Genomic DNA, 27,261 nt, shown 5'->3' on the forward strand with positions numbered 1-27,261 from the left:
GTATTTAAAAAAAAATAAAAAAAAACAGGAAAAAAAAATCTAGGGGCGGGCTTCACTCCCCACACAGCATGGTGATGGAGCAAGAGGAGAAGGAGAAGCGAATCCGCTCCCTCGCGCTCTCCATCGAGCTCATCAAGAACAACACAACCTACACACGCACCGACGGTATCCAGCAGAGCTTCAACTACCGGGTGTCTGTCAACTCCCCCTCGGGGTCTTTCTTGGGAGTCACGCAAACCAATGACCCGATATTGTAATTGAAGGATCAAGCTTCGTTTTAGGTCTTGTCTGGTTGTTTAAGAGCGAACATCATGATGAAATGAAAATGATATCCTGAAGTATGCTGCTGTATGTTATCCAAAAAGTTGCTGTAATGAAATTTTATTCCGAATCTTTTGTTGATCTCTTTTTCCATATCTTTCATTTCACGTATTATTTTATCGAGATGAGACAATCTGTACTTCATTATCATATATGGGTCATTCAATGAATGGATATACAACAAAGCACCTATATGATTCTCTATGCTGATTGAAGTTACGTTCAATATATCATTCTTTCGTTTCTGTACGATATCAAAAAGTTTTCCACGTTCGTTCAATTCTTCGTAATAAGCATACAAGGATTTAGTCAAATAACTAAGGGTTCGATTCAATGATCCATTTGTAACGAAATTCGCATTTCTGAATTTAAGTATTTTATCAATGATCTCATCAAGATTATTCGCATACTGTTCAATGTTCATAATGTCATTGTCCAGATTATCAATGATTGAATTTAAAACTTGATTTATCTTTACTAGATCCACTTGCAAAATTTGTTTTAGATCATCTTGCATTTCTTTCATCATTTTCTGGTACAGATCATGAGCAGTTTCCAACTTTTCATAGATGTCATTCTCGCTGAGCATCATTCCCATGTGCTTCTTGCACTCCGCGTAATCCATCTCTCTCTCTCTCCACACACACACACACACACACACACTCACTCACCGTTTTATATAGTGATGATCACCCTGTGATGGGCAGCATGCAGTGGGTACAGGTCTGATTTAGCCAGTACCCCTACAGAGACTGACATTCAAGGGTGGGGTACTCTGTGGTACTAAATTGAGTAATTTTATAATTACTAATAAAGCCCAGGCCCCCAGGGAAGGCCCCCCCCTGGCCAGAATCTGAAAACCGTTAAACCGTTAAACCGTTGAAAACCGTTAAAATTTATATTTTGCATATATTTCTTGCATTAGTAAAAAAGTAGGACAGGTAGTAGTAGTAGTAGTAGTAGTATAGTAGTAGTAGAGTAGTAGATAGTAGTAGAAGTAGAGTAGAGTAGAGTAGAGTAGAGTAGAAGTGTCCTACCATTGTCCTACTCTTAACGGTTTAACGGTTTAACGGTTTAACGGTTTTCAGATTCTGGCCAAGGGGGGGCCTTCCCTGGGGGCCTGGGCTCTATTAGTAATTATAAAATTACTCAATCTAGTACCATAAATCACCCCACCCCTGAATATCACCCAACGTGGAGGGTGGGGTACCGTGTCCTACCGCGTCCTACCATCGTCCTATCCTCTCCTGAACCGCGTCTAGGATGCGGTCGAGGACGGGGACGAGCCTTGGGGTGAGGTGGCGGTTTGCGGCGGAGGTGATGAACCATGCGAAAAGGTAGGACAGTGCGGCGAAGAGGGTGGCGACGCGTCCAAGGCGGAGGAGGCGCATGAGTGCGGCGAGGAGGGCGGCGACCGGGTACTGGTAGACGAGGCCGAGCCTGGCGATGGGGAGGTGCTCGGAGAGCCACCTTGGGAGGTCTGCGGCGGCGGCGGCCTGGTGGAGGGAGCAGAGGAGGATGAAACCTGCGGGGACGGCGCGGGAGACGACCGGGGTCGAAGTGGGTCATGCAGGGGGCTCCGAGGGCGATCCTTGCGCAGAGGGCGTCGTCGGTGGGCTGGGTCTGGTCGATCTGCGAGACCCACACGAGGAAGTGGAGGAAGAGGACGTGCCTCCCAGTAGCGGATGGCGCGGATGCCTGCCCCAGTGGAAGACGCCCGCGGGTGGTCCTGCGGCTGATGTAGATGTAGCAGACGCAGCCGAGGGTGTACTCCGAGAAGCGGGTGAGGAGGAAGCGGAAGGAGTAGTAGAAGTGGTTGTCGCGCATGTTGACCGAGGTCATGACGCACGAGACGGTGATCTGGAAGAAGATGTTGGCCATGTTGACGTACTCGTGCCTCTCGGGGAAGTTCCTGACGGTGGTGGCGATGGCGAGGCGGACGAGCGGGAAGGCCGTCCTGCAGAGGAGGAGGGTCATGAGGATGGAGGTCGACTCGTTGAAGAGCCTGTAGTGGGCCTGCTGCTGGGTCTCCATGAAGGGCGAGAGGTAGAGGAGCGAGCCGAGGTTGATGGCCCAGGTCATCGGGCTGGACCACAGGCCTTGCGCCATCATGCCGAAAGGGATGAGGAGGAGGTTCACCAGGGCGAGGTGCGGGTAGACCTCCGCGTTGACGTCGTAGAGCACGCGCAGGGGCTTGGCGTCTTCACTCCAGTAGTGGTGGGAGTCGGCGCAGCCCGTGAGGATGAAGAGGACGGTGACGGCGTCGACGGTGATGCTCTCCATGGTCTGCAGGACGCAGAAGATGTTGCTCTGTTTTCTGTCGTCGTCGTCGGCCCTGGAGAGCACCAGGGAGGTGTAGAACGCGAAGGTGACGATGAGGCAGAGCGACTGGGAGGCGCGGACGAGGATGAAGGTCGTGTCGAGGTCCAGGTCGTCGTCGTCGGTGTAGTCGCCCGGTGGGATGCTTGGGTCGTTGGCGGTGTCCCTGCTCGGTGGGTAGACGAAGGCGTCCCTCTCTCCCTCCTCGCATGCCTCGTGCAGGTTCATGGGTTCCTTCTTGGGGTCGTCCTTGGTATCCTGGTTGTGGACTTCCTTCATTCCTCCCTCTGGCCTTCCCGTGGTCCTCCCGCGTTTATGTAGCGCCGGGGCGCGGCGGGGTGAAACCTGCCTTGTGGGGAACGGCGCGGAGATTATATAAGCGCGCGGCTGGGGCTGGATGGTACTGATTCTATCATGGGTCGTAAAAAGCAGAAGATATGGAAACCTATGCAAATGCTGACTGAGAGAGACAAGGAGGAAATCTTAAACATACCCAACTTGTATCCAATGCTGAATGCCATGCGGCAGCATTTAGAAGATACGAATGTCAAGCAGAGCGTTGAAAAAAAGGAGGATATGGTCGTGCTCGATAAGAAAGCACGGGAGGACGATATTGCATTTGCACATAAAAACTTATGCGAATGGGTTGATAAGGTAAAGGATCCCAATGATATCGATGACGTCAAGGGATTCATTGAAGATGTTACCAAGGAACTCGACAGCCTTGTACACTTCGCAAAGTTTCGAGTCAAGACGAAATCCAAGCCCGATACCATGGATTATGCATTGCTCGAGTTCTGGGAGTCGGGCCTGACCGATCTCTCTGGCTTTGACGGCCTGTGCACCATCGACGATGCGAGGAAGGTGAAGATCCAGACCATGGCCAACACGCTGAAGCTGCACGATGGCGTCACTGAGAAGGAGTCCGCAGATTCGGAGAAGATGGAGGTAATCTATATTTCCGATGAGTCCGATGCCCGTGAAGAGAAGGGAACCAAGATCAACACGGAGGATTCCAAGCCCCTCAGCGAGGAAGAAGAGGACTGGGGGGAAATGGAGGAAGTATCCGACGATGAAGAATGGGAGGAATTGAGTTGAGCATGCGTAGAAGAGTAGGCAAACCCTTCTTTTCCCTCTCCCGCTCTCACTTGCGTAAGGAATTAAAGTACGAAACGATATCCCCTAGTATCCCCGGGTCGCGGCAGGGTGAAACCTGCCTATATAAGCGCGCGGTTGGGCCTGCATGGTACTGATTCTATCATGGGTCCTAAAAAGCAGAAGATGTACGAACGCAAGCAGTCGCTGGCTGAGATCATATCCGAAAGCCAAGAGACAGGCGACTTGGATAAAGCATTGGATGCCGTGCGTCAATTTATCAAAAAGACATCTACCGATCCTTTCAAGGACAAATTTGATACTTTCAAGGATCCTTTCAAGGACAATTTTGATCCTTTCAAGGATCCTTTCAAGGACAAATTTGATACTTTCAAGGATCCTTTCAAGGCCAGCGCGAAGAGTGTCAAGGCCAGCGTGAAGAATACCAATTTAAACGCCAATGATCTTGCCTTTACCAAGACTGCCTACGACAAGCTCTCCAGTGATGATGATGGAGAATGGGAGGAATTGAGTTGAGCATGCGTAGAAGAGTAGGCAAACCCTTCTTTCCCTCCCGCTCCCACTTGCGTAGTGAATTAAAGTACGAAACAATATCCCCTCGTGGTCTTGTTGAAGCCTGTCCCGTGGTGAACGGCGCGGGCATTGTATTTAGGACTTATGTGGTGGGTTTGGGCGATTGGGGGCTGCGCGTTGGGTGCGGCATGTATATTCTTTTGTTCGTGGCGGGGTTGGTCCTCGTGCTGGTGGTAGAGCGGGTGGTTCACTCTGTGCTGTCGCTGGTGGTGGACCGCTCGATGCGCCCTACCAAGAGGTATGCCTCCATGTCTCTCGTGGGCACGTTCTTCCAGAACCTCTTCGCCTACTTTTTCTTCGCATTCAACGTCCTGGCGATGACGCTGGGCTTCATCGCGCGGAACCTTCTCTGGTTTGGGTTCCTGGTGCTGGTCATGGCAGTGCTCAGCATGGTGCTGGACTTTGCTCCCGGGTTGGTTGCCGAGTATGTGTACGTTTACAACGCCGGGCTGGGGACCTACATTCACTTCTTCATCGTCCTACCGGTTCAGTTAGTGGAGCTGCTGTTTAGCCATGTCACCGCGCTGTATAACTGCATCATGTGGATCGTGAATGGGGTGTTCCTGTCAGTGCTGGCCCCGTCCTTCCTTGCGGACAACGTGAATGTCGGGTGGCTCCCTAGGTTCGGCACGTCTTTCTTCAAGTTCTCGGGTGAGGTGGTCCTGTCGATCTCGTCGTACCTTGTCAATGTGATGGCGTGCGCGACGAACCCCCTCGGCGGGGTGCCCAGGGGTGGCACCGGGAGCTTCCTGATCCTGAACGCGACGGGTTCGGTGGAGTGCTTCGAGCCCGGCATGATCAACCTCGACCTTATAACTCCTGCGGGCAGCTTCCGCGATATGTGTCTCTACATGGCAAGGTTCGTGGTGTTCTCCTGCCCCGCTGCGAATGCGGTCATTGATTTACTAACATTCCCGCTGAGCGATATGAACCTGTACAAGGGCATCCATTGTATCGTGAACGCGCTTTTGGGTCTGTTCGTGCAGCTCCCCTTCGTGACCCTGCACCGCTGCCGGTTCGGTGCGACGCTGCCGATGCTCGGCGTGCACCAGCGCATCCTGTGCGCCCCGGACTTCCGCCCGGCGATGGACCTTTCGGTAGCTGGGGCTAGGTACCTGGGTAGGACCGTCGACAACTGGTTGGACTCTTCGCTGGTGATCCTGGAGACGCTCTTCACCGGCTCCGCACCGCAGTGCGACCCGGTCCCGATCCCCCTGAGCTACAGCGACGATGACTCCCGGGCGCTTTTCGGGGGCAACTTCCGCGCGGTGGTGGGGCTGACTCCGGGGATGTACGCGGTGACGGATGGGATCAGCACGGAGTACAACATCTTCTACAAGCAAGTGACAAGGGAGATTGCTTACAGGAACTGGCCCTTTCCTGTCGAACCGGCGTACGGCATCGCGGCGGTCAAGTACGGGGAGCTGCCCGAGGGGGACGTGGCGGGAGACCTGACGACTGGGATGCTGGGGTGCGAGTGCCTGGACGTCCCCGGCGTAGGGGCGCAGATCACCTGTGCGATCGTCCCGTACCTCTCCGGGAGCAACATGCCCTCCACCACGGGTTCCGTGGCTTCGATGATCCAGGACTACCTCAAATCGAACAGCATACAGCAGGCGGTCAACTCGAGCAACGCGACGCAGCGCATCCCGGTGACCTTCTCCGTGCCCTCGTCGAGCCAGTACGCGACCTGCAAGAGGCTGAAGATCCAGGTGGAGTCGCTCCGGTGGCCCGCGACGAGGGTGTCTGCAACGAGCACCAGCCCCGGTGCTTGGAACCAGATGGGTGCCGCGGCCCAGGTGAATATCCTGGATGTGGCCAGGGAGGTGAGGGCGGACGCTGCCATCTACGTCATGCCGCAGTGCCCCTTCTCGGCGGTCCCCGACCCTTCTTGCATACCCGGCTTTGAAGGGTTCAGCTGCTACCCCTTCTGTGTGGGCCTGCACCTCACGGGGACGATCAACCAGGGGATTGTGCTGTACGGGGCCAACGACTGGAGGGACTCGGTGCAGTACCTCCTCCGGGACTGCGGGGTGGGGCAGGGCGCCGTCGGGTCGATATCCCCTTCTGCTCTGAGCCTTTCCCCGCTTGCATTCGGCCCTCCTGTCCGGTACACCGTCCCAAAGGGCGTGGTGTACAACGCGGCGGCGCAGAGCGCCTGGGACCCGGCGACGCAGAGCTGTGTCTCCAGCGCGGATGTTAATTCAAGGGTTTCTGTGAACCTTACTACGGTGTATGCCTTCCCTCCCGACCAGAGCGAGCCGACGATCCGGGAGAAGTTCCAGCCCTTCGTCTTTGCGAGCGATGTGGTGCTCACGGCGTACCAGGACGGTCTGGGGAAGTGGAGCGTCAAGGTCTCTAGGATCTTCGGGGAGGATGCGCTGTCCTTCAGGCTGGTGGATCTCCCCGGGTTGATCCCCGCGAACGACATCTGCCTGGGCTCTCCGTCCTGTGAAGAGCCGTTCCAGCCCAGTCTTATTGGGATACCGTACGCGTACCAGGACTACCCGCAGCTGTACAACCCCTCCACAACGAGCCAGTGGGCGGTGTTCTACGCGACGAACCCGAACCCGGAGGTGTACGAGGCGTATTCGCGGTACTGCGCGGGCCTCCCCACGAAGTTCGGCATCGTGATGGACTCCAGCTACGGGCAGGTGAGGGTGTGGAAGTTCAACGCCTTCGCGCTGGACCAGTCTGAGACGTCGGGGGCGGCGGTGATGACCTGGACCTTCGAGGGCTTCAACCGGGTGCAGGAGGTGAGCAACTGCGGGGCTCTGTACAACATGTCGGTGGTCAGGCTGGAGTACATCAATGAATACAACGTCGCCGTCACGGTCCTGCAGGCCTCTATGCAGAGCTTCGATGTTGTGACGAGGATGCCGCGCCCCGGATTCGATGGCTTTGATTACGTGGTCTACTTCATTAACCCCACGACCAACGAAGGGCCTTCCGAGAGCATGTTCAGTGAGCTCGTCCCGCAGTCTCTCCTGAGCGAGGGCCTGCTGTGCCCTAGCCAGCGCCGCATGCCCGAGGTCGGCTCGAGCCTGGCGGAGGCCTGGGCCGGTGTGTTGTACTTCATGCGGCTGCCGCTCAACGCGGTGGTGCTCTTCCCTGCTATCTTCAGCGGTGGGGACTGGCCGCGCTTCACCGAGTGCTCAGCGGTGGCTCTGGGGCATTCTTTGCTGTTGGGGTGCGGGAAGGGGATCCTGAACGTCGACAATGCCTTCGAGGCTTGGCACCGTGCGTCGTTCCTGTTCTATCACTCCTTCGTGAAAATCGCCACCTTTGGTCAGAGCCTGAGCCCCTCGAATCCCATCCTCCTGTACACCAGGCAGGCCGTCGTAGGCTCCACCGTCGCGGCAACCTACCTGACCAACGGTGCGCCTGCCTTCATGGCGAAATTGCTAGGATCTGTGAATTTTAACCGTCCATTTGCGGATATGTCCCGCGCGATGTTGTTCGGGCTGCCCTCCTGGATCCGGATTTTTGGGCGCGTGGTCCGGTTCTCCTCGACGAGCTTTCAGATGTTCCTTCGCTTCCTGGAGCGGCTGATCATGGAGTATGTGCTCAAGCTGGCCTCCGGGCAGGGGGTGGACTCTGGGATCTTCTACATCCTGACGGCGATGAGGGACGACGTCGACCAGCTCATGGTTCAGCCTGCCAGGGAGATCTGCGGCGGGGTGAGCCTCATCTTCGGGTACACGAACCCCCCCGCGACGGCGATGCGTTTCTTCTGCACGGTCGGGGCGGAGACGGCGCTGGGGCTCTTTGACTTTATGAACGTGTTCCTGATTGATTTCCCTGTTGTCGACTGCGTGTGCCGCGGCGGGCAGGGGACGGTGTTCCGCGACCACCTCGAGCAGCAGTGCTACAAGTGGGCGCCCGTGGGCTACCGCCCGCTTCTTAATGCGATGCTGGAGCAGTCGGCGGGAGATCGGCGGCTCATGTGTAGTATGCTGGTGGAGAGGACGAACGGGAACTTGTCAACGGCCTTTGATGGGGTCTTCACGGCGCTGTACGAAGGATACCAAAGCATCGGTTCCATGTTTGACTACTTCCTTGTATTCATCGATTCTTCGAGTGGGACCTGCAGCAATTATTACTCCTCGGACTACGTCATGGCGATCCTCCCCGAGCCGATCGACTACTTCACGATGTGCTACCGGACGAGGCTGTGCGAGCTGGCCTGCGGGGAGCAGTACGACGCCTTCCACACGGCGCTGGCGCAGGTGGCGGGGGGCAAGCCGCTCGTGTACAGCATGAATCAGACCGTCTCGGTCGAGAGCCGCTTCTTCAGCTCGGGGGGTGAGTTCTACGGCACGGACCGGCTGCCCTTCGATGTCATGGCCCTGGTGGAGATGTCGGGCTGCAACCGCGTTTGCTACGGGGACGTGGGGATTTCTGGCCCCCCCTCGCAGCCGGACCGCTGTGTCTCGATCGCGGGGATCGATAGTCACTTGAAGATTGCGGTCAAGGCCTACTGCCTCCCCTCCAGCCTGAAGACCGGGATCCGCCCGTCCGCCAAGATCCTGGACGGCTCCTTCCGGGGCACGGCGATCGACTATGAGGTGGACGGCAGCGAGGCGTGGTCGGCGGGCATCGCGAGGCTGCAGTACGCGAGCGTGGACCTCGTCGACTCGATTGGCAGGAGCAACATCCTGGTCGTGACGACGGAGCAGGAGGTGAGCCTTGTCAGTGACCAGAGACAGAGCTACACCCTGCTGAAGACCATCCCTTCTTCCCAGAAAGCGGTGCTTGTCACGGACATATACAGCATCGAGGAGGTGGTGTCCTTCCCGAGTGACGACATCGCTGACATCTTCGTGAGGGCGACGACGACGGACTGGAGCGTCCCGCACGAGCCATCGACGGGCCCGGTGTGCCTGCATGTCAGGCTCGACACCCAGCGCTTCGCGACGGAGGCGATCCTGAAGACCTCCGCTTTCACGATCAAGAGATGCGCCGGCGCCGTGAATGTGTTCTCCACGATCAGGACCCCGTACGTGACGTGCCTGGGCCCTTCCTGCTCCGGCGTGGCGCTGTTCCCGACGGAGGATGGGGCGGAGGTGAAGGTGTGCGACCGGAGCGAGGGGGCGCTGACCTGCGTGGCCGTGCCGAGCGGTGGCCACCTGGCGTCCGACCTGGGGCTGAGCTCTAAGAATCTGCCGCAAGTATCCATGACACAGGACAAGCGGTTCATCCGGAGGGTGCCGCGCGTGGCGCAGAGCTCCCTGACGGGCTGGAACGGGGCGGGGCAGCAGAGCTCCATGACGGTCTTTGCCGTGGCCGGGCAGAAGGTCACCACGACCTGGCTCTCGGACATCCGCTTGAGGGTGGATGGCGGGGTGTGGGCCGGGACGCGGTCATATTCCAGCACATACCAGATGCTGACGACTCTGAAGAAGAACTGCAGTGTGGCCGACTGCACGGGATGCATGGGCTACCCGACACTGCAGAGGCTCTGCTACGCCGCGTCGCAGTGTGCGGTTGCCAGGTGCATCGGCACAGAGGTCAACTTCCAGCGCCCGCTCTGTGCCATCGGGTCGGTGGTGTCGAAGCTGATGCGGCAGGCACTGCTGACGATGCAGAACGTCTACCTCATCTTCTCGCAGAGCGTGGCGCTCATTGTCGATGCCTCTACCGGGCAGATCACCAACCGCGTGGTGATCGAGTGGCCGGACCAGGTGTTCTTCTCCGCCATGTGCGACATGAAGGACATCACCGTCTCTTCCGTGGGGGTTTTGATGTCCCTAGTGAACGGGATCACCATGAAAGCCCAGGCGATCCTCAGTTCTACCGAGGTCGGCCTTGTCCCTACAGACCCAAGTTTCAACGCCAAGGCGACACTCTCCATGGCCAGCATGACAAACCTATTCTCTCAGATCCTCCTCCTCCCTCTGTACGTTTTCATCGCCGCGCAGAAGACCTTTGTCTGCACGACCAACAGCATGACGGCGATCCTGAATTCGGACCTCCTGGGCAATTTCCAGTTGGTGATTGGAGACCCGAGCATCCAGGCCGTGAGTGGGGACGTGGCGGGCATCTGCCTCACGCAGGTGTTTGAGCAGGACGTGCAGGCCCAAGCGCTGGGTGGATCCGACTTCATTGGGGGGGCGGCGGCGCAGGTGACCGACCGCCTGATCGACGCCGGGATGACGCTGCAGCTTGCCCCCGCCTACCACTTGACGGATGCTGTGCTGGCCTATGCCTCGGGTGTCACGTACGGCTTCATGGATGTCCTGCAGACCATCGACCAGAAGCACTGCAGGCTCCCCGATGTCACCACGGAGACCATCTACCGCTGCGCCTGCGGGGACCTTGCCCACAGGGTGTCCCCCGAGCGGCGCCAGGAGGGCATCCGGGAGCAGGCCTTCTGGTGCGTCGGGTCGCTGCAGCTGCTGGGGCCGGACGGGAAGCCGAGGCTCGTCTACAACCCTTACACCTTCGAGGAGCTGGTGACGGCCTCGAGGACAAAGATGAGCACCTATCTCACCTGCGTAGGGAGGGGGCAGGGGGATTGCAGCCGGCATCTCCCCACCCTCCCTCTGCTCGCAAGGCAGGACGTGGATCCCGGGACTGTGCTCACCAGGTGCCGTTCCAACTATGTGAACAAGGTGTGGGACGCGGGGGCGGCCTACCTCACGGGGTTTCGAAACTACCCCGACCTAGCCAAGGTGGGGTACATCATACAGCAGAGCTACCAGCCCTCCCTGATCCCTTCCTCCGTGGTTACGTGCCTGGAGCAAACGCTCCGGCTCGGGACTGGGAATGACGCGTGCCTGCTAGGGTGGCTGACGCTCACGAACCGCACCCGCGAGAACTACTTCCGTTACGAGGTGGCCGGCTTCGTGTCGGACAATTCCGATTTCGCGGATGTGGACGGGTGCGAGGTCTTCACCGGGCCCTCCAGCAACCCGGACCCAGCCAAGGCGTACCAGTTCGAGCAGTGCCTGAACACCTCGAACGCGGCGCAGTGCCAGCTCCCGCAGTACATCTGGTCGGGGAGGACGACCAACCGCGTGCCGGTGGCTTCGCTCCATTCGGTGAGCTACCCGCCGGGTTCGACCCAGCTGTACGATGCCGCGAGGGAGGAGCACCTGAAGATCAAGAAGGAGGCCACGGAGTACTTCACGGAGGCACTCTTGCAGTGGGAGAATCCGGAGCTGGAGGCGAGCTTCTTCTCCGTGGAGGGGGACATATTGCACCAGCTCTTCGACTGCTACTTCATGGGACCCTTCGCCTCTGCCGAGCTGTGGCCGTCGGGGGGCACGCGCTCGGTCAGGTCCATGCTGTACTACCGGAACAGCCCTTCTGATCGCACCTTTATGGTCCCATCCGCGAACTGCAAGCCCGGCGTGGACGCCTGCTGTCCCCAGCAGTCCCCCTTCTCGTGCGGTGGCCCTGCGAGGAACGCCATCATCCATGGCTTCATCGAGAAGCTCAAGAACAGCCCCGGGGGGCCAACAAACGAGGTGCTGGCCAGGGCGGTGCAGGACGGTGTCAAGGCCAAGCTAAGGGAGTTCAAGAGCATCTTCACCAACGTCAACAGCTTCGGCTGCCCCTGTCCGGGCGGGGCCAACAGCGTGGAGTGTTGCTCCAAGGACAACCCGGGTGTCTGGGCCTCCAAGGAGATGCAGGCGATCGACTACTCCGTCCTTGAGAGCCAGAGCGTGCTGGATGTTATCTTCGATCTCGCGGCAGAGTACATCGAGACGGAGGTCTACTTCAACCGCACTCTCTTTGAAGCCTTCGCCGAGCCCCTCACTGACTCCCAGCGCGCCCAGCTCCGCGATGAGTCGATGTTCGACCCTTCCAGCCCTGTCTCGGGGTATGACGAGAGCGAGGTCCTGGAAGCAGGCAGCAAGAACCGCTCCCTGTGGGATCTGTGCGTGGACCTCGTCTCCCAGATCTTCGCGACGCTGCCTCTCGATGCGGAAAGGGCTTCCTTCGGTGCCTCCTCCTACGCATATGAGCACGACCCTACCCGGAGCCCTTCCTCCTCCCGCTTCGCAGACAGCATCGAGGAGACCGTCAGCTACATCCTTGGGAGGGCCAAGGAAGACTCCCCCTTTTACTGGGGGACAGGGGGTGGCGACCTGAGATATATGCCATCCAAGAGCGCAAGGTGCAGGACACGCGGGAGTTTGGTGAGGCCTGTGACCAATGGTACTTTGAACCCGCTGGACGGTGCCTATATTCCTCTGGGGATCGATGACACGGGAGTCGGGGTCAGGTACACCGTGGCGGGGAGGCTGGCGGGTCTTCAGCTCCCAAAGTACGGCGTGCTGGGCCAGAACGCCTCTGGCTTCACCCAGCGCTGCTATTGCGGTTGGACTACCCCAAATGGGATGCTCTGTAGAGTTGATCCGTTGGTCTGCGCGACGGCGAGGTTGGCGAGCCTGACCTCCCTCCCGGGGGGTGCGGTGGAGGATTTCCAGGCGATCTGCCAGGCTGGGAGCTATTCCACGTTCGGGGAGTGGGTGAGCGTGTACAGGGTGGCCGAGGCGGCGTGGGACGCTTCCTGGAGCTGCCCAGATATGCAGCTGTCGGATGTGTGGGGCGTGGTGAATGACCTTCAGTTGGACTACTGGATGGCGAATATCGATGATAGCTTTGTGGACTACAACTATAACCTCCAGGATGTCCTCCACCTCGGCACGGCGGGACTCCGCCTCTCGAACATGGAGTGGCTGCAGCGCAACTCGCATCTCTTCCTCCGCCCGGCCGCGAGGAGGTACAAGCTTTACAACCCAGACACCGATATCTCCGTTGCGCTGGAGGACTGCGTGGACGAAACCATCGATTCCAACGCTGCGAATGGCTTCCAGTCCTACGTCGGGAGCCTGTCCAGCGTCTACAGCCACTTCAAGGACCGACTGATGCCCGTCCTCAGGTCGACGCACACCTCCGGCTCGGAGGCCTTCTGCACCCGCTTCGTGCTGGAGCTGGCGAGGTTGGAGGCACTGGTGTACGTTGACCAGGCCGTCGGGGCACAGGAGCCCAACCCGGAGATCTCGGTTCAGAGGGTTGCGGTGGACCTCTGGCGCACGCGCTGCATGACGCAGGTCCGGATGGTTGGGCTGTGCAACCTGCACGGTGTCTTTGACCGGGTCCCTCCCAATCATAGCATTCAAGGGAGCCACTGCCCCTTTACGATCACCGGGACTTGCGGGAAGATGTACCTGACATCCGACTGCATTGTGTACTGCGATGGCGTTTTCTCCGAGCCCTGCTCCTGTGCGGAGGCCGCCGGGGTTCCGTGCTCTGGTTATGCGTGGGACGTTTCTCTGAATGCTACCTGCCCCCTTGCCTTCGACCCGCGTGGCATTTCCGACATGGATATTGAGCGCTCGACGCTGTACGCCCCAACCGTGTTCCCGGAGGAGGAGCTGCTGGCATCGGGATTGAGCCCAGAGGAGAATCTGGCTCTTGCGGAGAGGATACTGGCGCACGAGGAGCAGTATATCACCACGTTCATCCCCAAAGCATCCGACAAGTCGTTGATGGAAGATGCTCTGATCACTGGCAGCAAGGCGGGAGAAGGTGTCGCCTTCGGCAAGCCTCTGGGCAACCGGGAATACTGCGACGCGGTGGCGGACTACTGGCCGGAGGGGTGGATCCACCCGAGCGGCTACCACGTCACGGTGGGGTGCCGGCACGAGGAGACGGCCTTCCGTGGCTTCGACACCTGGATGTCTGTGGAGTACGACTCCGTGAGGGGAGAGAAGTACCTTCAGCTGGATGCGAGGAGGCTGAGGAACGAGACGCTGCTGAAGAACTACTTCGGTTCCGCCGCCTCCTGCTCCGCCGCCTCTTACGGCATGCCCATGTTCGAGACAAACAACGCCAGGCTGCAGGCCCGCTGGAAGGACGGGCAGAGGTACGACCCTACCCAGCCCATCGGGCGCTTCGTCCCGGGAGATACTACGGATTACATTCAGACGGGGGTTGCCGGTGGCTGGGACCAGGTCCCGACGCAAGGGAGGATTGGGAAGCACACCCGCCCGTCATCGGGCCTTCTGCACCACTGGATCCCGGAGATGGCAACGGGGGCGACGGCGACGGCGGTTTGGCCTGCGAGTGGACAAACGTTTGGAAGGTACGAGCTCCCGGAGGGGACGGTGCCGGAGTGGGGTCCTGGCTGCGGGCAGCTACCACTCAGGACTTGTCGCAACGACACAGACTGCCCTGCCCTGCACGGCGCGGCCGTGCGCTGCCTGAGGTCGTGGTCCGAGTCCCGCGGGGAGGAGAGGGACGGGGTTTGCGCCGTGCAGGGCTCGGCGCCGCTGCAGTGCTACCAGAACCATCATTGCAGGGACTCCGGGCAGGTCTGCTCCGCATGGGGCAGGTGCGTGGATGGCTATGTCCTGATGCGGAACAAGGTGGGCTACCCTGTGGAGATGCACTCCCACTCGGAGAAGTGCGGTGAAGAATCGCTCGGGTACTCCCCCTGGCAGGTCGTCCCGGACTTCCTCCCGCGCCACGGCATGTGCGGGTTCCGAGAGTGGTTCGAGTACGAGACGATGCGGGCGAGGGCGACGGGGGCGGCGAGCCCCGGCACGCTGGCGGCGGTGAACCCGGATGTGCTCTGGTACAGCACAAGCCCCTATGTGACGGACGCGGTGGTGAAGCAGGGTCTGTTCGAGAGGGGTATCCTGAAGGTACACCCTCACACCTGCGACAGGGACTATGCTTATTCCTTCCCTTCCTGCGCTGGAAACCCTTCCTCCGTCTTCAACGAGGTTGGGGGAGCTGTGGATCAACCCGGGGAGGGCAGGACCATGCGGACGTACCGGAGGGCTGCCGCGGGCTGGGAGTTGGACCTCTGCTCTGTAGACCACATGGAAAGGCAGAGGACGGGTTTCCTGTACCCTTTCTCCGGTGTGGCCGGGGAGGACAGCTTCGCGGGCGTCCAGAACTCGCTCAGCCTCTGCTCGAATCTTCAGCTCTGTTCTCTTCAGGAGTTCTATGTACAGGGCTACCATACGCTCGGGCGCAAGATCAACCGGGTGCAGAAGGATGGGAGCTGCATCGATTCCGGGAATTGCCTGGCGACCCCCTACCAACTGCAGGACGGCCTATTCTGCGGTGCTGCGGGATATCTGAAGGCCCTGGACCCTTCGGACGTGGCGAGGAGGTACGACCCGATATGCAGGGTGGACCCCCTGGTCACTCCCCTGGTGAGGATGTTCTGCACCGCCGATAGGGCGTCCATATCGAGTGCCTGTGACCTCGACCCGAGCTATGCCACCGTGTCCAACGTCCAGGAGCTCTGCAGACTCTGGGACGAGGACTACAACTACCAGTCGCTGCCCAACATCGACCGCGCGCTCAACCGGGCGCTTCTCCGCTTCTTCAAGCGCGGTTTCACGACCTGGGACGAGTACCAGAGGCGGGCGACCTGCGCGGCGACGGTGTTCAACCTGATGGGGGTGTACGCGGGGCAGCAGACGCAGGGCACGGGCGGCACGCAGTGGTACTCCGTCGAGCTCGAGCCGGGGGTACCTACCTATTTTCCTCCCTATGCTTCGCTGTACGTCTTCCGCGACGCTTCCCAGATGGAGATCCCGGCGGCGTGGTGGGTGCAGTGCGTGCTGCTGGACTCTTCCGTGAACGTGGAGCTCCTTGAAAGTGCATCCACCGACCAGGTGCCGTGCCGCGGGTGGGAGAACGCCAAGACCGCGGGGTACCAGCCGCAGACGGTGCGTGACTTCCTCCTTAGCTCCCCGAGGGTGTACCTGGAATCCGGGATGAACTCGCCTACCAATGAGACGCAGATCGCGCTGAGCATCTACGACAACCTCTTCGAGCAGGTGTCCCTGGCAAGGCACACCGTGCAGGGCGCCATGGGGGGAGGGGAGCATCGGCTTTCCTATGTGTATTATCGCACCTTGAAGGACCTGTATCTCACCGACGAGGACTACAATGAATTCGCGAATGCGGTCGACAGTGGTGGCAACAGCAACAACGATAAGGTGTTCAAGACCAATGCCGTACCCCGGGATGACGGGACATACCCCTTCTACGACGATTCCGACATCCCCGGCATATTCCAGCAGGTGGTGAACTACATGATGAGCGGGAGTGTCAGGGATGGCTACTTCCCCCCCGGGTCGGGTGTGAACCGCCTGTCCAAGGCGATGGGATCGTTCACGAAGACGTCGCTCTCGGACGGCTTCCTCGATCTCGGCCCTGCGTACTTCGACCCATCCCTGGGCGTGCTGCAGTACACCCTGCCGACCCTGGCGCCTTCGTTCTTCGAGGCGGAGTTGGACAGGATCCTTGCGGGAGTGCTGAAGCAGGAGGATGACCTGCAAGATTGGAAAGATATCGGGCTCGAGTATGAGTACGATGCCTTCAAGGACTATGCCACCCTTGCCGACCTTTCCACAGGGACTATGCGCATGACCAAGTGCCTCAATGTCAACTTCAATACCTCCGAGCCCGGGGTGAATCAGAACTTCATCAGGCCATTCGTGAGGCTGCTGGATCAGAACGCCGGGGGTGAGGACATATATGTCTGTGACAGCGATGTGGGCTACGACAGGCGCACCGGGCAGAGCTGTGGGCTGATGCATGACTCGTTAGATGACAATTGCTCCACTCGATTCGTCTATCTCCGCGAGTACAACAACGGGGAGGGCATCGTGGTGCAGACGCATTGCAAGCAACCCCTCTTTGTGCGGGATCTGGTGGAAGACGACAAGCGTAAGATCGCGGACCTCTCCCGCCTCGACCTTGACACGGCAAACCCCGCGGGGGCCATCTGCCTCCGCACGGATTCCACGTGCTTGCAGGGCGGTGGGTTGGAGGGGAGTTCGGTAGGAGTGGTGTCCGTCGTTCCCACCTTGGGTGTGGAGGTGCAGACATTCTACCGCGAGATGCAGAGCGGTGACCCCAACTCCGACAAGTTCTACGGGCCGCTGTACCAGAAGGCTTCCACCCGCTGGTACCCAGCGTGGGTGGACTGCTACGGTGTCCCGGGGGTGAACAAGAGCAACCTCCAGGCCTGGACGGGCTGGGATAGGGCGCGCGTGGAGCAGGCAAGGGAGATTCTGCTTGCTAGAGAGAATGCGGAGGGCTCGAGCCCCAACCTACAGGTCCTGGACCTAGAGGCGATCTGGAATAGCAGCAGCACCCGCCCGGTGAGCTTCTCCGTCCGCTGCAACGTCTCCTCGTGCACCACCAGCACCGGGGTTTCGTTCGATTGCGGCAGCGACGGCCAGTGCAACGTCCGGATGGATAACATGGCCGTCCATGCCATGTCCCTGCGCCTGACCGAGCCCTCCGTGTACTTCTGCGCGTCCAGCGAGGCGCAGGCGAGGGAGCGGTGCCCGGCGCGGAGGACGAACGACAGCGTCCTGGTGGAGATCAGGAACAACCTCTGGTACTGCAAGGCCGACTGCGTGAGGAAGACGCTCCTGAAGTACGTCGGGAAGCACTCCATCAAGTACCGCGGACTCAGGGAGGACGTGCTGGGCTTCACCCCCTCGGACAGGAGCGCAATCGGGCTGAGCGATACGAGCAACGCCCGGGACGGCTATTCGCAGAAGGACAGCTTCCGGCTGGTGCACCACCTGATGAGGAAGCAGATCTTTGGCTCGGGTAACGCGCTCCCTGGCTCCATCTACAACAGCGTCTGGATGAAGCCCAGCGCGCTGAGTGCCTCCTTCATGGACCGCCACTCGCTCTACCCCTTCCAGGCCCTCACCCTGTACGATTACGTGAATTACGTCGAGCAGGCCGACACGATGCGGAAGCAGCCGCTGGACACCTGCATCAACCAGGCGGTCGACGTCACCGAGTGCTCGAAGGACCAGATCACGGGGCAGCGCGTCCATCGCAGCAGCCTGGAGCAGTGCGCCTCGGAGCTGAAGCGGAGGTCTTCCTTGGTTGCCAATCCGGGCTACGCTGTGCTTGTGAAGCTGAGGGGAGAGGAGCTCACCTCTTCGCATCTGCTTCATTGGGCGGCGGCATCGCGCCCGGAGAGGGACCGTTTCGTCGACTGGGTGACGAGCGCCGGCCGTTGCTCGGAGACGCGCCAGTCCGAGGCGGTGTGCTACCTGACCGGGGACGGGAATGTGTTCACCATCAACCCCTGGCTGGGCGGCGGGTTCAATATCCACGAGGCCTGCGACACCGTGCCGCTGCCGGAGCAGCTCACCCGGGTGATCAGCGCGGACTGCTTCCCCCAGGGGTCCGGGACTTGCAGGAATTACACCGCCCTGGTCTATACCCCCTGTGTCTCCAAGAACAATCAGCCCCCGAGCAGGACGGACATCTTCACCTCCGCCTCCAACAATCTGTGTGAGAAGGCGCCGCGCCCCAACTCAACCTGCCTGCAGAGGCAGGGTCTGTACGGGGGCGGGGAGGGGGAGGGCATGACCGATCTGTACACTCGGCCTTTGTATTCCATGCCCTACTCGGGGATCTTCGGCATGGAGCCCAACCCTTCCTACCATTCCAGGACTCCGTCCAATGGCATTCTAAGGCAGTCCTTCATGGATCTGGGGGGTGGTTTCTTCGTCGCGGACCTTCAGACCCTGGAGGATGGGATGACCGACAACCTGCTGCCGGCCTGCATGCCGCTCTGGTACCCCACCAAGGCAGACGGCTCCCCCGACCTTGCGGGCAGGGACCCGTGCTCGAACAACAGCATGGACTGGCTCTCCTCTTACTCCGTCGATTCCCGCGTCGACTACGACCTTAACCGGGTGGATCTCGGGAACACCGTGGCGGAGGGCCAGCTGCCGCCGTGGGACTGCCCCGTCCGGGAGATGCACTTCTGGGGCGGGGGCGACGCCTCCTTCCGGCCCAGGGCGCCATACGGGCCGAGGGCAGGGGTGATGTTCTTCGAGGCGAGCAACATGGGGGGGAGTGCCGGAAACGGGATGTCGAATCCGGTGCAGCCCTATGGGGTGGAGATGCCCGGCCTGCAAAGGCCGTACTTTGCATCGGAGATCTGCAGCTGCTCCTCTGCGGGGGACTGTTCGTTCCAGGTCGTTTCCAAGGAGAGCTGTTCTATCCTTTCAACGGTTGATTTCCTCTCGGGGGAGAAGTGGTACACCCAGCAGGCGCACGCCGGGGCGGCGGGCTGCCGGACCTCTACTGACTGGCCGCACTCGGGGGGCATGCTAAGGGACGGGACTTACCTGACCGCCTCTGCTCAGGACTGTCCCGTCCACGACCGCCTGCGCGAGTTCCAGCTGCGCTACATCCCTGTGCAAGTCACAGCGGATGCCGGGAGGACCACCCTGGACGAAGGCGGGGAATGCCACATGGGGAGGATGGTCAGCGTGCCTTCCACCGTCCCGCTCGGGGGGCAGTGCCACCGCTACAACTACTCCCACCTCGAGTGCTCGGTGACGGCTATCTCCGGGGGAGAGGGTGCAGTGACGGAGGTTAGCTACCACCACCTGGATGTTCCTAGGTCGACCATGTACCTGGAACAGCTGTCACGGAACTTCCGCAGGCGCTGCGGGCAGTGCCAGGCTCCCCCCAAGACGGAGAAGTTCGTCAACAGGGCTGATCGGAGCATCCATGGCGTCAGCTACCTCGCCGACGGCCGCTTCACGAGCTTCGGCGTGCCCGTCAGGCTGTCCCTCGCCCGCATGCTGGCCCGGGACATACGGCAGCAGGTATGCGGGAATCAGGCGCAGTGTTCCCTGCTGGACTCCGTGGCGAACACGAACGAATGGACGATCGACAACTTCATGGGGAAGTACCTCCGTGACATCGCCGGGCTCTTCACCTCGGGAGGGGCTGCGGGGAGCATCACCCCGCCTGCTCCCAGCCTGGTGGACGACACGATGTTCTGGGGGCGCAACTGGACCTTCTGCACGGAGACGGAGCGCAACCTGACGACCGGGCAGTACCGACGGGAGTGCTTCGGGAGCATACCGAAGGACACCTGGATGCATCCCTCGCTGCGCAGCCCTTCCTGCAAGTCCGCGATGCTGTCCAGCACCCCCACCCGGGCGGCGATGATCCCTGTGAGGATCTGCACCCTCGATGCCACGATGAACGACCTCTGCATCCGCATCGGTGACTTCATCCAGCGCATCCAGGCGGCCAACTGCAAGGCAGCGGGGGTGTGCAGCGACCAGAAGTTCCTATACAACCCGGCGGCTTACAGCATCTCGAACCAGCAGTTCATCACGGAGACGGTCCTGGACTTTTACGAGTCGGTGTCCGCCGGGGTCTGCGCGGCGTCCTACACCACGGGGATGGTGGCCGAGGTCATCGCGCAGAACAATGTCATGAGGGGCAAGTGCCCGGCCCAGATGCTCGTCCCGGTGCAGACCACCATCTCCCAGCTGCGCCAGGTCGTACAGACGCTCGTGAAGCTGGCGTATTACGTTGCAATGATCGTGATAAATTTCCTCAGGCTGGTCACCGGACAGTCTTCCGAGCAGGTGATGCCAGACGTCTTCCGGTGGCTCGATCTGTTCATCAATGAGGCCAAAGTTCTCTTCGACCAGCTGGGAAACATGCTCTTCGGGATCATCCAGGCGACACCCTTCGGAGAGCAGCTAATGATCATCATCCGGATTATCTGCACACTCTTGAATTGGTTCATCATGTACTTTTGGCTCCCTGTCATGTGTCCCATTCTTCAGGGTGTGGGTCATGTCTCCCTCTTTATCGCTAACATCCTTAAGGGAATTGCGGAGATATGCATCCTTGGTATATGCCCTTTTGAGTGGATCACATACCAGATCCCGTTAAAGGTCGGTGAGACGCTCGTGGGTATGGACTGCACCCCACGAGAGGTATTGGACTGCAACATCGGGGATAACTACCAGCCCAGCGCCGGGGACGGGACGCTCCCCACCCCGACGCGCTGCTGGGCCAGCTACTTGAGCAGCGTGGCCGATTCCGGGAAGTTGTCGTGCTCTGGTGCGGACACCTGCGCCAGGGGGTTGACCTCGGACAATGCCGATACGGTAGTGTGCGATGCGTGCCCCTTCGGTGCCGACGTCACCGTCACGAACCGTTTCGGCTGCGACCCCATCCGCAAGCAGTGCTCCTGCAATGTCCAGCAGATCTCGCAGACACCCTGCATGACGCACGAGCAGTGCATCAACCAGGCGGGAGCTACCTGCGTGTTCATGAATAGCCGCGTGGAGCAGACGTTTGGGAACATACCCTGTGGTCAGTGCACCAGCCAGCCCATGTGTGTGATCCAGCCTGGGCAGACCTACGGGTCTTGCTCTTGCTTCTTGACGAAGGTGGTACCGGAGTCTTGCTCTGTGAGTGAGGTAGGGATGAATGTTCAGTACAAGCTATCCGGGCTGTGCCTGGCGCAGGTTTCAGGTAGCATGGGCGGCTTCACCGCCGAGACGAGCTCTACCTACACAATTAGCTACAACAACCTCCTTGCAACGCCGTGCTACAACGCGGATTCTTCCAGGATCTATTGCTACAGCGTCTACAGCTCGGCCTTCAGCTACGCTCCCATGCTCGTCTCCCTGGGTGTCAGCGGGCTCTCCGGTTCCGGCTCCCAGTCCCCCTACGGCAGGCGCTTGCTCGGCATCGAAGGCGCTCCTGACTTTTTCAGCCACGACGAGCTCTGCATGGACGCCTGGGACGACTTTCTCGCCACCAACCGCAGCACGAGGGTGATGGCCGGTTGTGTCACCCGGTTTGCCGCGACCTACGACGTCGTGTCGGCGCACGGGCTGCTGGACTACATCCCCCCGAACATGTTTGTGAGCTGGGCGGACTTCCTGACCACCGTGGGTGACAGGCCGGACTCCCTCCTGGTCCTCCTGTACTCCCCTGGCCTCGCCTTCGAGCTCCTCCTCCGCACCCCCCTGTACCACCGCCTGGTCAGGCACTACCGAGCCTGGACGGCCGCGCTGACGGAGCTTTACCTCGACGTGACGGTGCACCGCAGCATCCAGCCCAACGGCGGGCTGCACTATGAGGTGGACGCAGAGGGCGGCGTGTTCATCCATGGGCACAACATTAGCGAGTTTACACTCATTCTCCTCAATCTGCTCCACAGGTTTAATCTGAGCTCGAATACATTGTACCCTGGTAACGTATCCCTTGCCATCCGCAACCAGGAGTCTGTCCGAAAGTTGCTGTCTATGACAGCCACCTCGCCATTCGCCACGGAGCTGCTCTACAACGGGACAGGGATACAGCAGAGACTTTCACGCAGGCATCTCCTCATGTTTACATCGTGGAAGACCCGCATGGAGGAGGTCCAGCGCTTTACGGGCACTGTCGCCTTGAACGACGGGGTCCCGATGGCCGTGGGAAGAGAGACGGCGGCGGACTGGGTCGACAGCCCGTTTGCCTGGCCGCTCCAGTTCGACTTTGGTGGGACGATCTTCGAGTGCCCGCTCCTCGCCAGGACGTTTGAGTTGACACGCGATGCATTTACCAACACATCGCTGTACTACGCCAACGGGCACACCCTTAAAGCAACCCCCCGCAGCATCGTCTCGGGCAGCTGGCCCTTCAGCAACCTCCCCTACCGCGGTCCGGTGCCTCCCTTGAAGGAGCCCACCCGTCAGACCTTCCTGAACATGCTGGTGTTCCAGGCATTGAAATGGATCGACCAGACCCCCTTCAACCGGCAGTTCTTCTACGACCTCTTCAGTGCCTTACCCGGCATGCTCAGGGATTTTGCCCGCTGTGACCGCCAGGCGGTGATGCTCTGCAGTCGCCACCACTACACGCTCCTCGTCTCGGGCTTCGTAATCGCCGTGGTGTGGTCTGGAGTGTCGCTCGTGGCGTCTTCCTTCCGCATCCCGTACCTGACCACATTCCTCTGGACCTCCTACCCCCTCGTTGTGATTTACTACGCCTTTGGAGTGTCGCCCCTCTGCCTCCCAATGGTTCCCACCTGCATCTTCCAGGACTTCGTCGAGGTCCTCAACTTCTTCTTCCCCGCCACACTCCGCTTCCCCGACAGTCTGCAGAAGAGCCCCGGCTGTCTGGACGCAGCCCCGAATGCCACGGCCAGGGAGGACTGCCTGCTCTCCTGCTCCCTCCAGCCCTTCGAGTACGTCTCCTGGGAGTCCGAGGTGGCGTGGTGGACTTGCTTCGCCTCTACCGGCCTGTGTCGGTCCGTCGATGGCGTGGTGACGAGCATGCCCCTCCTCAACAAGCTGACCTCTCTCCACCGCGATCTCGTCGTCAAGGCCGCCATCGTGGAGGGCGAAAACGCGGACATGATCCTCGCCCAGTCCGTCTGCGCCGCGCTCAACGTATGGAGGGTCATACCCATCGTGATCCTACTCTTCATCGTCATGTACGCCTTCAGCGTCATCGCCACCTTCCCCTTCTTCGTGGTCAACGAGTTCGTCCGGCTCGCGATACAGGGCGTCATCATGAGCCACACGGACTGAAGGGGACGGGTTGTATTTAAACGAGTTGTGATGGGTATGTTTGTCGTACTGAAGAGGAATGCATATTAATCACAAAATATACGCTACTTTGATTGCTTCTCGCGAGCGCGATGATGCCATAATGCGTATGGTAGAGACGTTAATATCCACCCTTGCTTCCGAGCCCCGTGTTTCCAGGCCCTTCGATTCCAGGGGTCGTACTCGCAAGGAGGCAAAGCTGGCCACTCTCGAGATAAATGATAAAGTCTACTTAGAGCGCATCGAGGAGGTTCAGGAGTTCATCGACAAGAAGAACAACGGCGACGAGACGCCATGGAGTAAATGCCCATGTTTCTACAGTATCAAGTATCATACCAAGAAGGAGGTGTCTTTCGAGTCTTGTCAGGAGTACATCAGCATTATGTCATCCAAGATCATTGCCAATCAGCAGGAAATCATCAACTCCACTGTGTTTGAGTCACGCAACCCCATCCGCTTTGTGGTTAAGAGCCACGACACCAAGCGTCGCAAGCTCAATGTGTTCGAGACCGAGGATTAAGGTGTCATGCGAGAGGCAGTAGCCGTAGTGACTAAACTGCAATAAATGTTCAAAAATAACCTGTCTCACATGAACTGCTAAGATACACGCAGATTGCACGTATTTAAAGCGATGGGGTGGATATGAGTGTCTTTCCAAAGAAGAATGCTCTCCGCACCGACTCAACGCACTACCGCACTCACCGACCGTCAGGTCGATCACGACAAGATCGACAGAGAGGTTGATTACAACAAGCAGAGGATCAAGTTCTTGAAAGAAGAACTGGGCAAGGCACAAAGGAATCTGCACACCATGCATGGAGACGACTATCTCCACTACGTTGCCTTCATCGAGTTCTGCAAGAGGTAGATCGCTTTTCACAAGAACAAGATCAACGAGCTGCTCACCCCGAAGTAGAAAGCGTGTAGTGTAGTGTGTACTAAAGCACAATAAACGTTCAGAAAAATCACGCTACATCTTCACTCGAGGATTGGATGGAACAGGAGGTAGTCCGGGGTGATGGGGTGCTTGTAGGGGAGGAAGGGCATACCGAGCTTCATCCGGATCTGTGAAATGACGTTGTACATGTCCGTGTAGGCGTGGAGCATGTCCCCTTTGTCGTGCATGATAAGGCTTACAATCTGTTCCTTGTCCAATACTTTCTGTTTCCTGTGTATTATGTCCTGCACAAGCTCCCATGTATTCTGATCCACGTTGTACAGGGCGGTGAACAGGGGTGCGAGCTTCGCCTTCCTCTCCTGCATATCACGGATGAAGTTTCGGAACATGTCGCGCTGCTCGACGAATTTCTCCACCTCGTGCTGCACAATCATGATGGTCTCCCTCGGGTACCTGGTGTGTATATGCTCCGTGCTGTTGTCCTTGATCAGGAGGACGATGTCGCCGTACTTGAAATCGCCCTTGCTGATCACCTTGATCATGTACATGCGCGAATCCCACATGTAGTCGAGCGCGATATGCAGGTCTAGCTCCGATGTCATTTCTTCAGAATCCGGTCCATCCAATTCAGTCCCTCCCCGTAGCATGGCAACGCGCCAAATAAGAAAAAAAAGAAGCTTCTTTTTGGTCACTGGGGCTCGGATGGGAGGACCTGGAAAAGAGGAATGGTCAGCGGGGGACGGTTATGACAAAGCCCTGCGAGCAATGCTTTGTCTGCAAGCGCTGCAAGCAGCTCAAGGCGCGGAAGCCTGGCTGCACCACCTGCCGCAAGTGCCCGGATTGCTGGGACACGAGGGTGAGGTGCTGGAGGGCGGTAAGCGACCCTTTCGTGGTTCCGAAGGGGTTGGCGGGACACCAATGCCGCTGGCAGTGCATCGACTTCGACCTGGCGGGGTGCACCGAGTGCGGGGCGATCCACCGCTGCGACGCGGCGACCTGCCCGGTGTTCGAGGAGGAGGACAGCCACGTCTGCACCATCACGGGGAACTGCGTGCGGCTGAAGCGCTTCACCCACGACGAGTTTATGGACAACGTGGTCATCTCCGACCTCCCAGGGCCAGTGGAGCGGGAGATGCGGCTGCTGACGGATGAGCGGGAGGTCAGGGAGAACGTGGAGTGGCTCCTTTCCTCCCGCACGGCGCGGCAGAGCTTCGAGCAGGAGCGCGGCCGCATGGAGCAGAAGCACCGGCACCTCCTTTGGAAGCTGCTGCGGGAGATCAAGCTCCGGGGCGGCATACCGAACCTCTGCCAGGTCATGACGCAGATCCTGCACGCCACCAACAAGATCCGAGTGTGCAACACCAGCTTCCAACCCGAGCTGAGGCAGGAGGTCGTCGGGCGCTGCGTGTACAGCATCGTGCGCTTCCTGAACCTCATGGGCCAGCGCTTCCGCTCCGCGCTCGGCGCGCTCAAGACCTCCACCCTCGTGGTCGGCACGCTGTACCTGATGCGGATGGGGATCTCCATGCACAACATCACCCTGCTGCCCCGCATGCCGCAGCTCCAGCTCATCCTCCCGATGGAGACCCACCTCAAGACCTTCTTCCAGATCAAGTGCAAGAGCATCACCGAGGTCGAGAACCTCATCAAGATGTGCCTGCGTGGCCTGAGCCCCGCCGAGCTTGAGAAGATGGGATTCACCATGGCGGAGGAGGTGCTTGGGATGTAAAAAAAAACGAGTGTTTTGGCGCAGAGAATGTCAAATGATGTTCCAAGGCTACAATAAATGAGGGCGTGGAGGTACTTCAAGGTCAAGATCATTCCCATCACGCGGAAGTGTGCCTTCTGCCCGCTCCCCAGGGCGCTGAGGCCGTGGGAGCTGTGCCCCTGTCCCTACCTCAACACTCGCAGGTGCATCTTCGAGAGTGAATTAAAGAAAAATGAAAAACGCATGCAGTGTGAAGGGAAGTAAATAATTGAAGTTTATCAGAAAAACCCCCAATGCCTCTTCCTCTTGACCCTGATCACATCCACCTCCGTCATCGTCACGGGCGCGGTGGACTGCAGCACCTTGACGTGCACGGAGATCCGCTTCCCCTCCACGGGGGCGACGCCGACGTTCTGCACCCGCACCGGGTTCGCGTCGCGGATGAGCTGCAGGTCCGTCAGCCCCACCATGGGGCTCGCCGTCTTTGCCAGGATCACAAAGCCGTCCTTGGCCGTCCGCACCTCGTAGTCCACGAAGCACAGGTCCCTGGAAAGCCCCTGCATCACCGCCAGCACGTTCTCGATCACTGCGCGGTCGTCCGCCTTGATGCCCGACAGCATGCCGTCGATCGGCAGGATCGAGCTCGACATACCGGGGTGTCAATGCGTGTGGGAGGGAAGTCGGGCTTCAAATACATCTCAGGGCACGGCACACAGAAAACAGAGGTCTTAATATTCGAACGGGTTTTAATGTATCGGTACGCTACACCTACGTTACGTCTACTCAGAAAATCCAGTATAAGTAGACGGCCACGATGATCTGTATGCCATACAAGATTCTTACGGCTGATCCGCCTTGTTTAGTCTTGAAAATATCGATATATTTAGGATTCATGTGGCACACCTTTCCATGTGACGGAGGAATCGTTTTTAACTCCACCCCAT

The 27,261-nt window shown here is 59.2% G+C and overlaps 7 protein-coding genes across 7 annotated transcripts; 6 read left to right on the top strand and 1 right to left on the bottom strand.

Annotated features, from left to right (window-relative positions):
- Positions 1-1,547: 1,547 nt before the first annotated feature.
- On the bottom strand, positions 1,548-2,919 carry GUITHDRAFT_121711 (hypothetical protein; the record flags this gene model as incomplete). Its single annotated transcript, XM_005819042.1, has 2 exons — positions 1,548-1,791; positions 1,847-2,919. 2 exons carry the CDS (start codon positions 2,917-2,919, stop codon positions 1,548-1,550), a joined length of 1,317 nt encoding a protein of 438 aa, XP_005819099.1.
- A 135-nt stretch (positions 2,920-3,054) lies between these two features.
- On the top strand, positions 3,055-3,738 carry GUITHDRAFT_148839 (hypothetical protein; the record flags this gene model as incomplete). The annotated part of the gene is made up of 1 exon (XM_005819043.1): positions 3,055-3,738. One exon carries the CDS (start codon positions 3,055-3,057, stop codon positions 3,736-3,738), a length of 684 nt encoding a protein of 227 aa, XP_005819100.1.
- Positions 3,739-3,900: 162 nt separating this feature from the next.
- GUITHDRAFT_148840 (hypothetical protein) lies at positions 3,901-4,272 on the top strand (the record flags this gene model as incomplete). The annotated part of the gene is made up of 1 exon (XM_005819044.1): positions 3,901-4,272. The coding sequence occupies one exon, from the start codon at positions 3,901-3,903 to the stop codon at positions 4,270-4,272; it is 372 nt and encodes a 123-aa protein (XP_005819101.1).
- A 185-nt stretch (positions 4,273-4,457) lies between these two features.
- Positions 4,458-23,693, top strand: GUITHDRAFT_121714 (hypothetical protein; the record flags this gene model as incomplete). Its single annotated transcript, XM_005819045.1, has 2 exons — positions 4,458-19,364; positions 19,500-23,693. The coding sequence occupies 2 exons, from the start codon at positions 4,458-4,460 to the stop codon at positions 23,691-23,693; spliced, it is 19,101 nt and encodes a 6,366-aa protein (XP_005819102.1).
- Positions 23,694-23,751: 58 nt separating this feature from the next.
- Positions 23,752-24,231, top strand: GUITHDRAFT_121715 (hypothetical protein; the record flags this gene model as incomplete). Its single annotated transcript, XM_005819046.1, has 1 exon — positions 23,752-24,231. The coding sequence occupies one exon, from the start codon at positions 23,752-23,754 to the stop codon at positions 24,229-24,231; it is 480 nt and encodes a 159-aa protein (XP_005819103.1).
- A 144-nt stretch (positions 24,232-24,375) lies between these two features.
- On the top strand, positions 24,376-26,338 carry GUITHDRAFT_148843 (hypothetical protein; the record flags this gene model as incomplete). Its single annotated transcript, XM_005819047.1, has 5 exons — positions 24,376-24,575; positions 24,933-25,065; positions 25,101-25,151; positions 25,391-25,483; positions 25,541-26,338. 5 exons carry the CDS (start codon positions 24,376-24,378, stop codon positions 26,336-26,338), a joined length of 1,275 nt encoding a protein of 424 aa, XP_005819104.1.
- A 272-nt stretch (positions 26,339-26,610) lies between these two features.
- On the top strand, positions 26,611-27,042 carry GUITHDRAFT_148844 (hypothetical protein; the record flags this gene model as incomplete). Its single annotated transcript, XM_005819048.1, has 1 exon — positions 26,611-27,042. A coding segment is annotated over one exon (432 nt), but the record flags the coding sequence as incomplete, so codon positions are not given.
- Between the last annotated feature and the right edge of the window lie 219 nt (positions 27,043-27,261).

This window comes from Guillardia theta, assembly GCF_000315625.1.
Source record: "Guillardia theta CCMP2712 unplaced genomic scaffold GUITHscaffold_248, whole genome shotgun sequence".
Lineage (NCBI taxonomy): Eukaryota > Cryptophyceae > Pyrenomonadales > Geminigeraceae > Guillardia > Guillardia theta.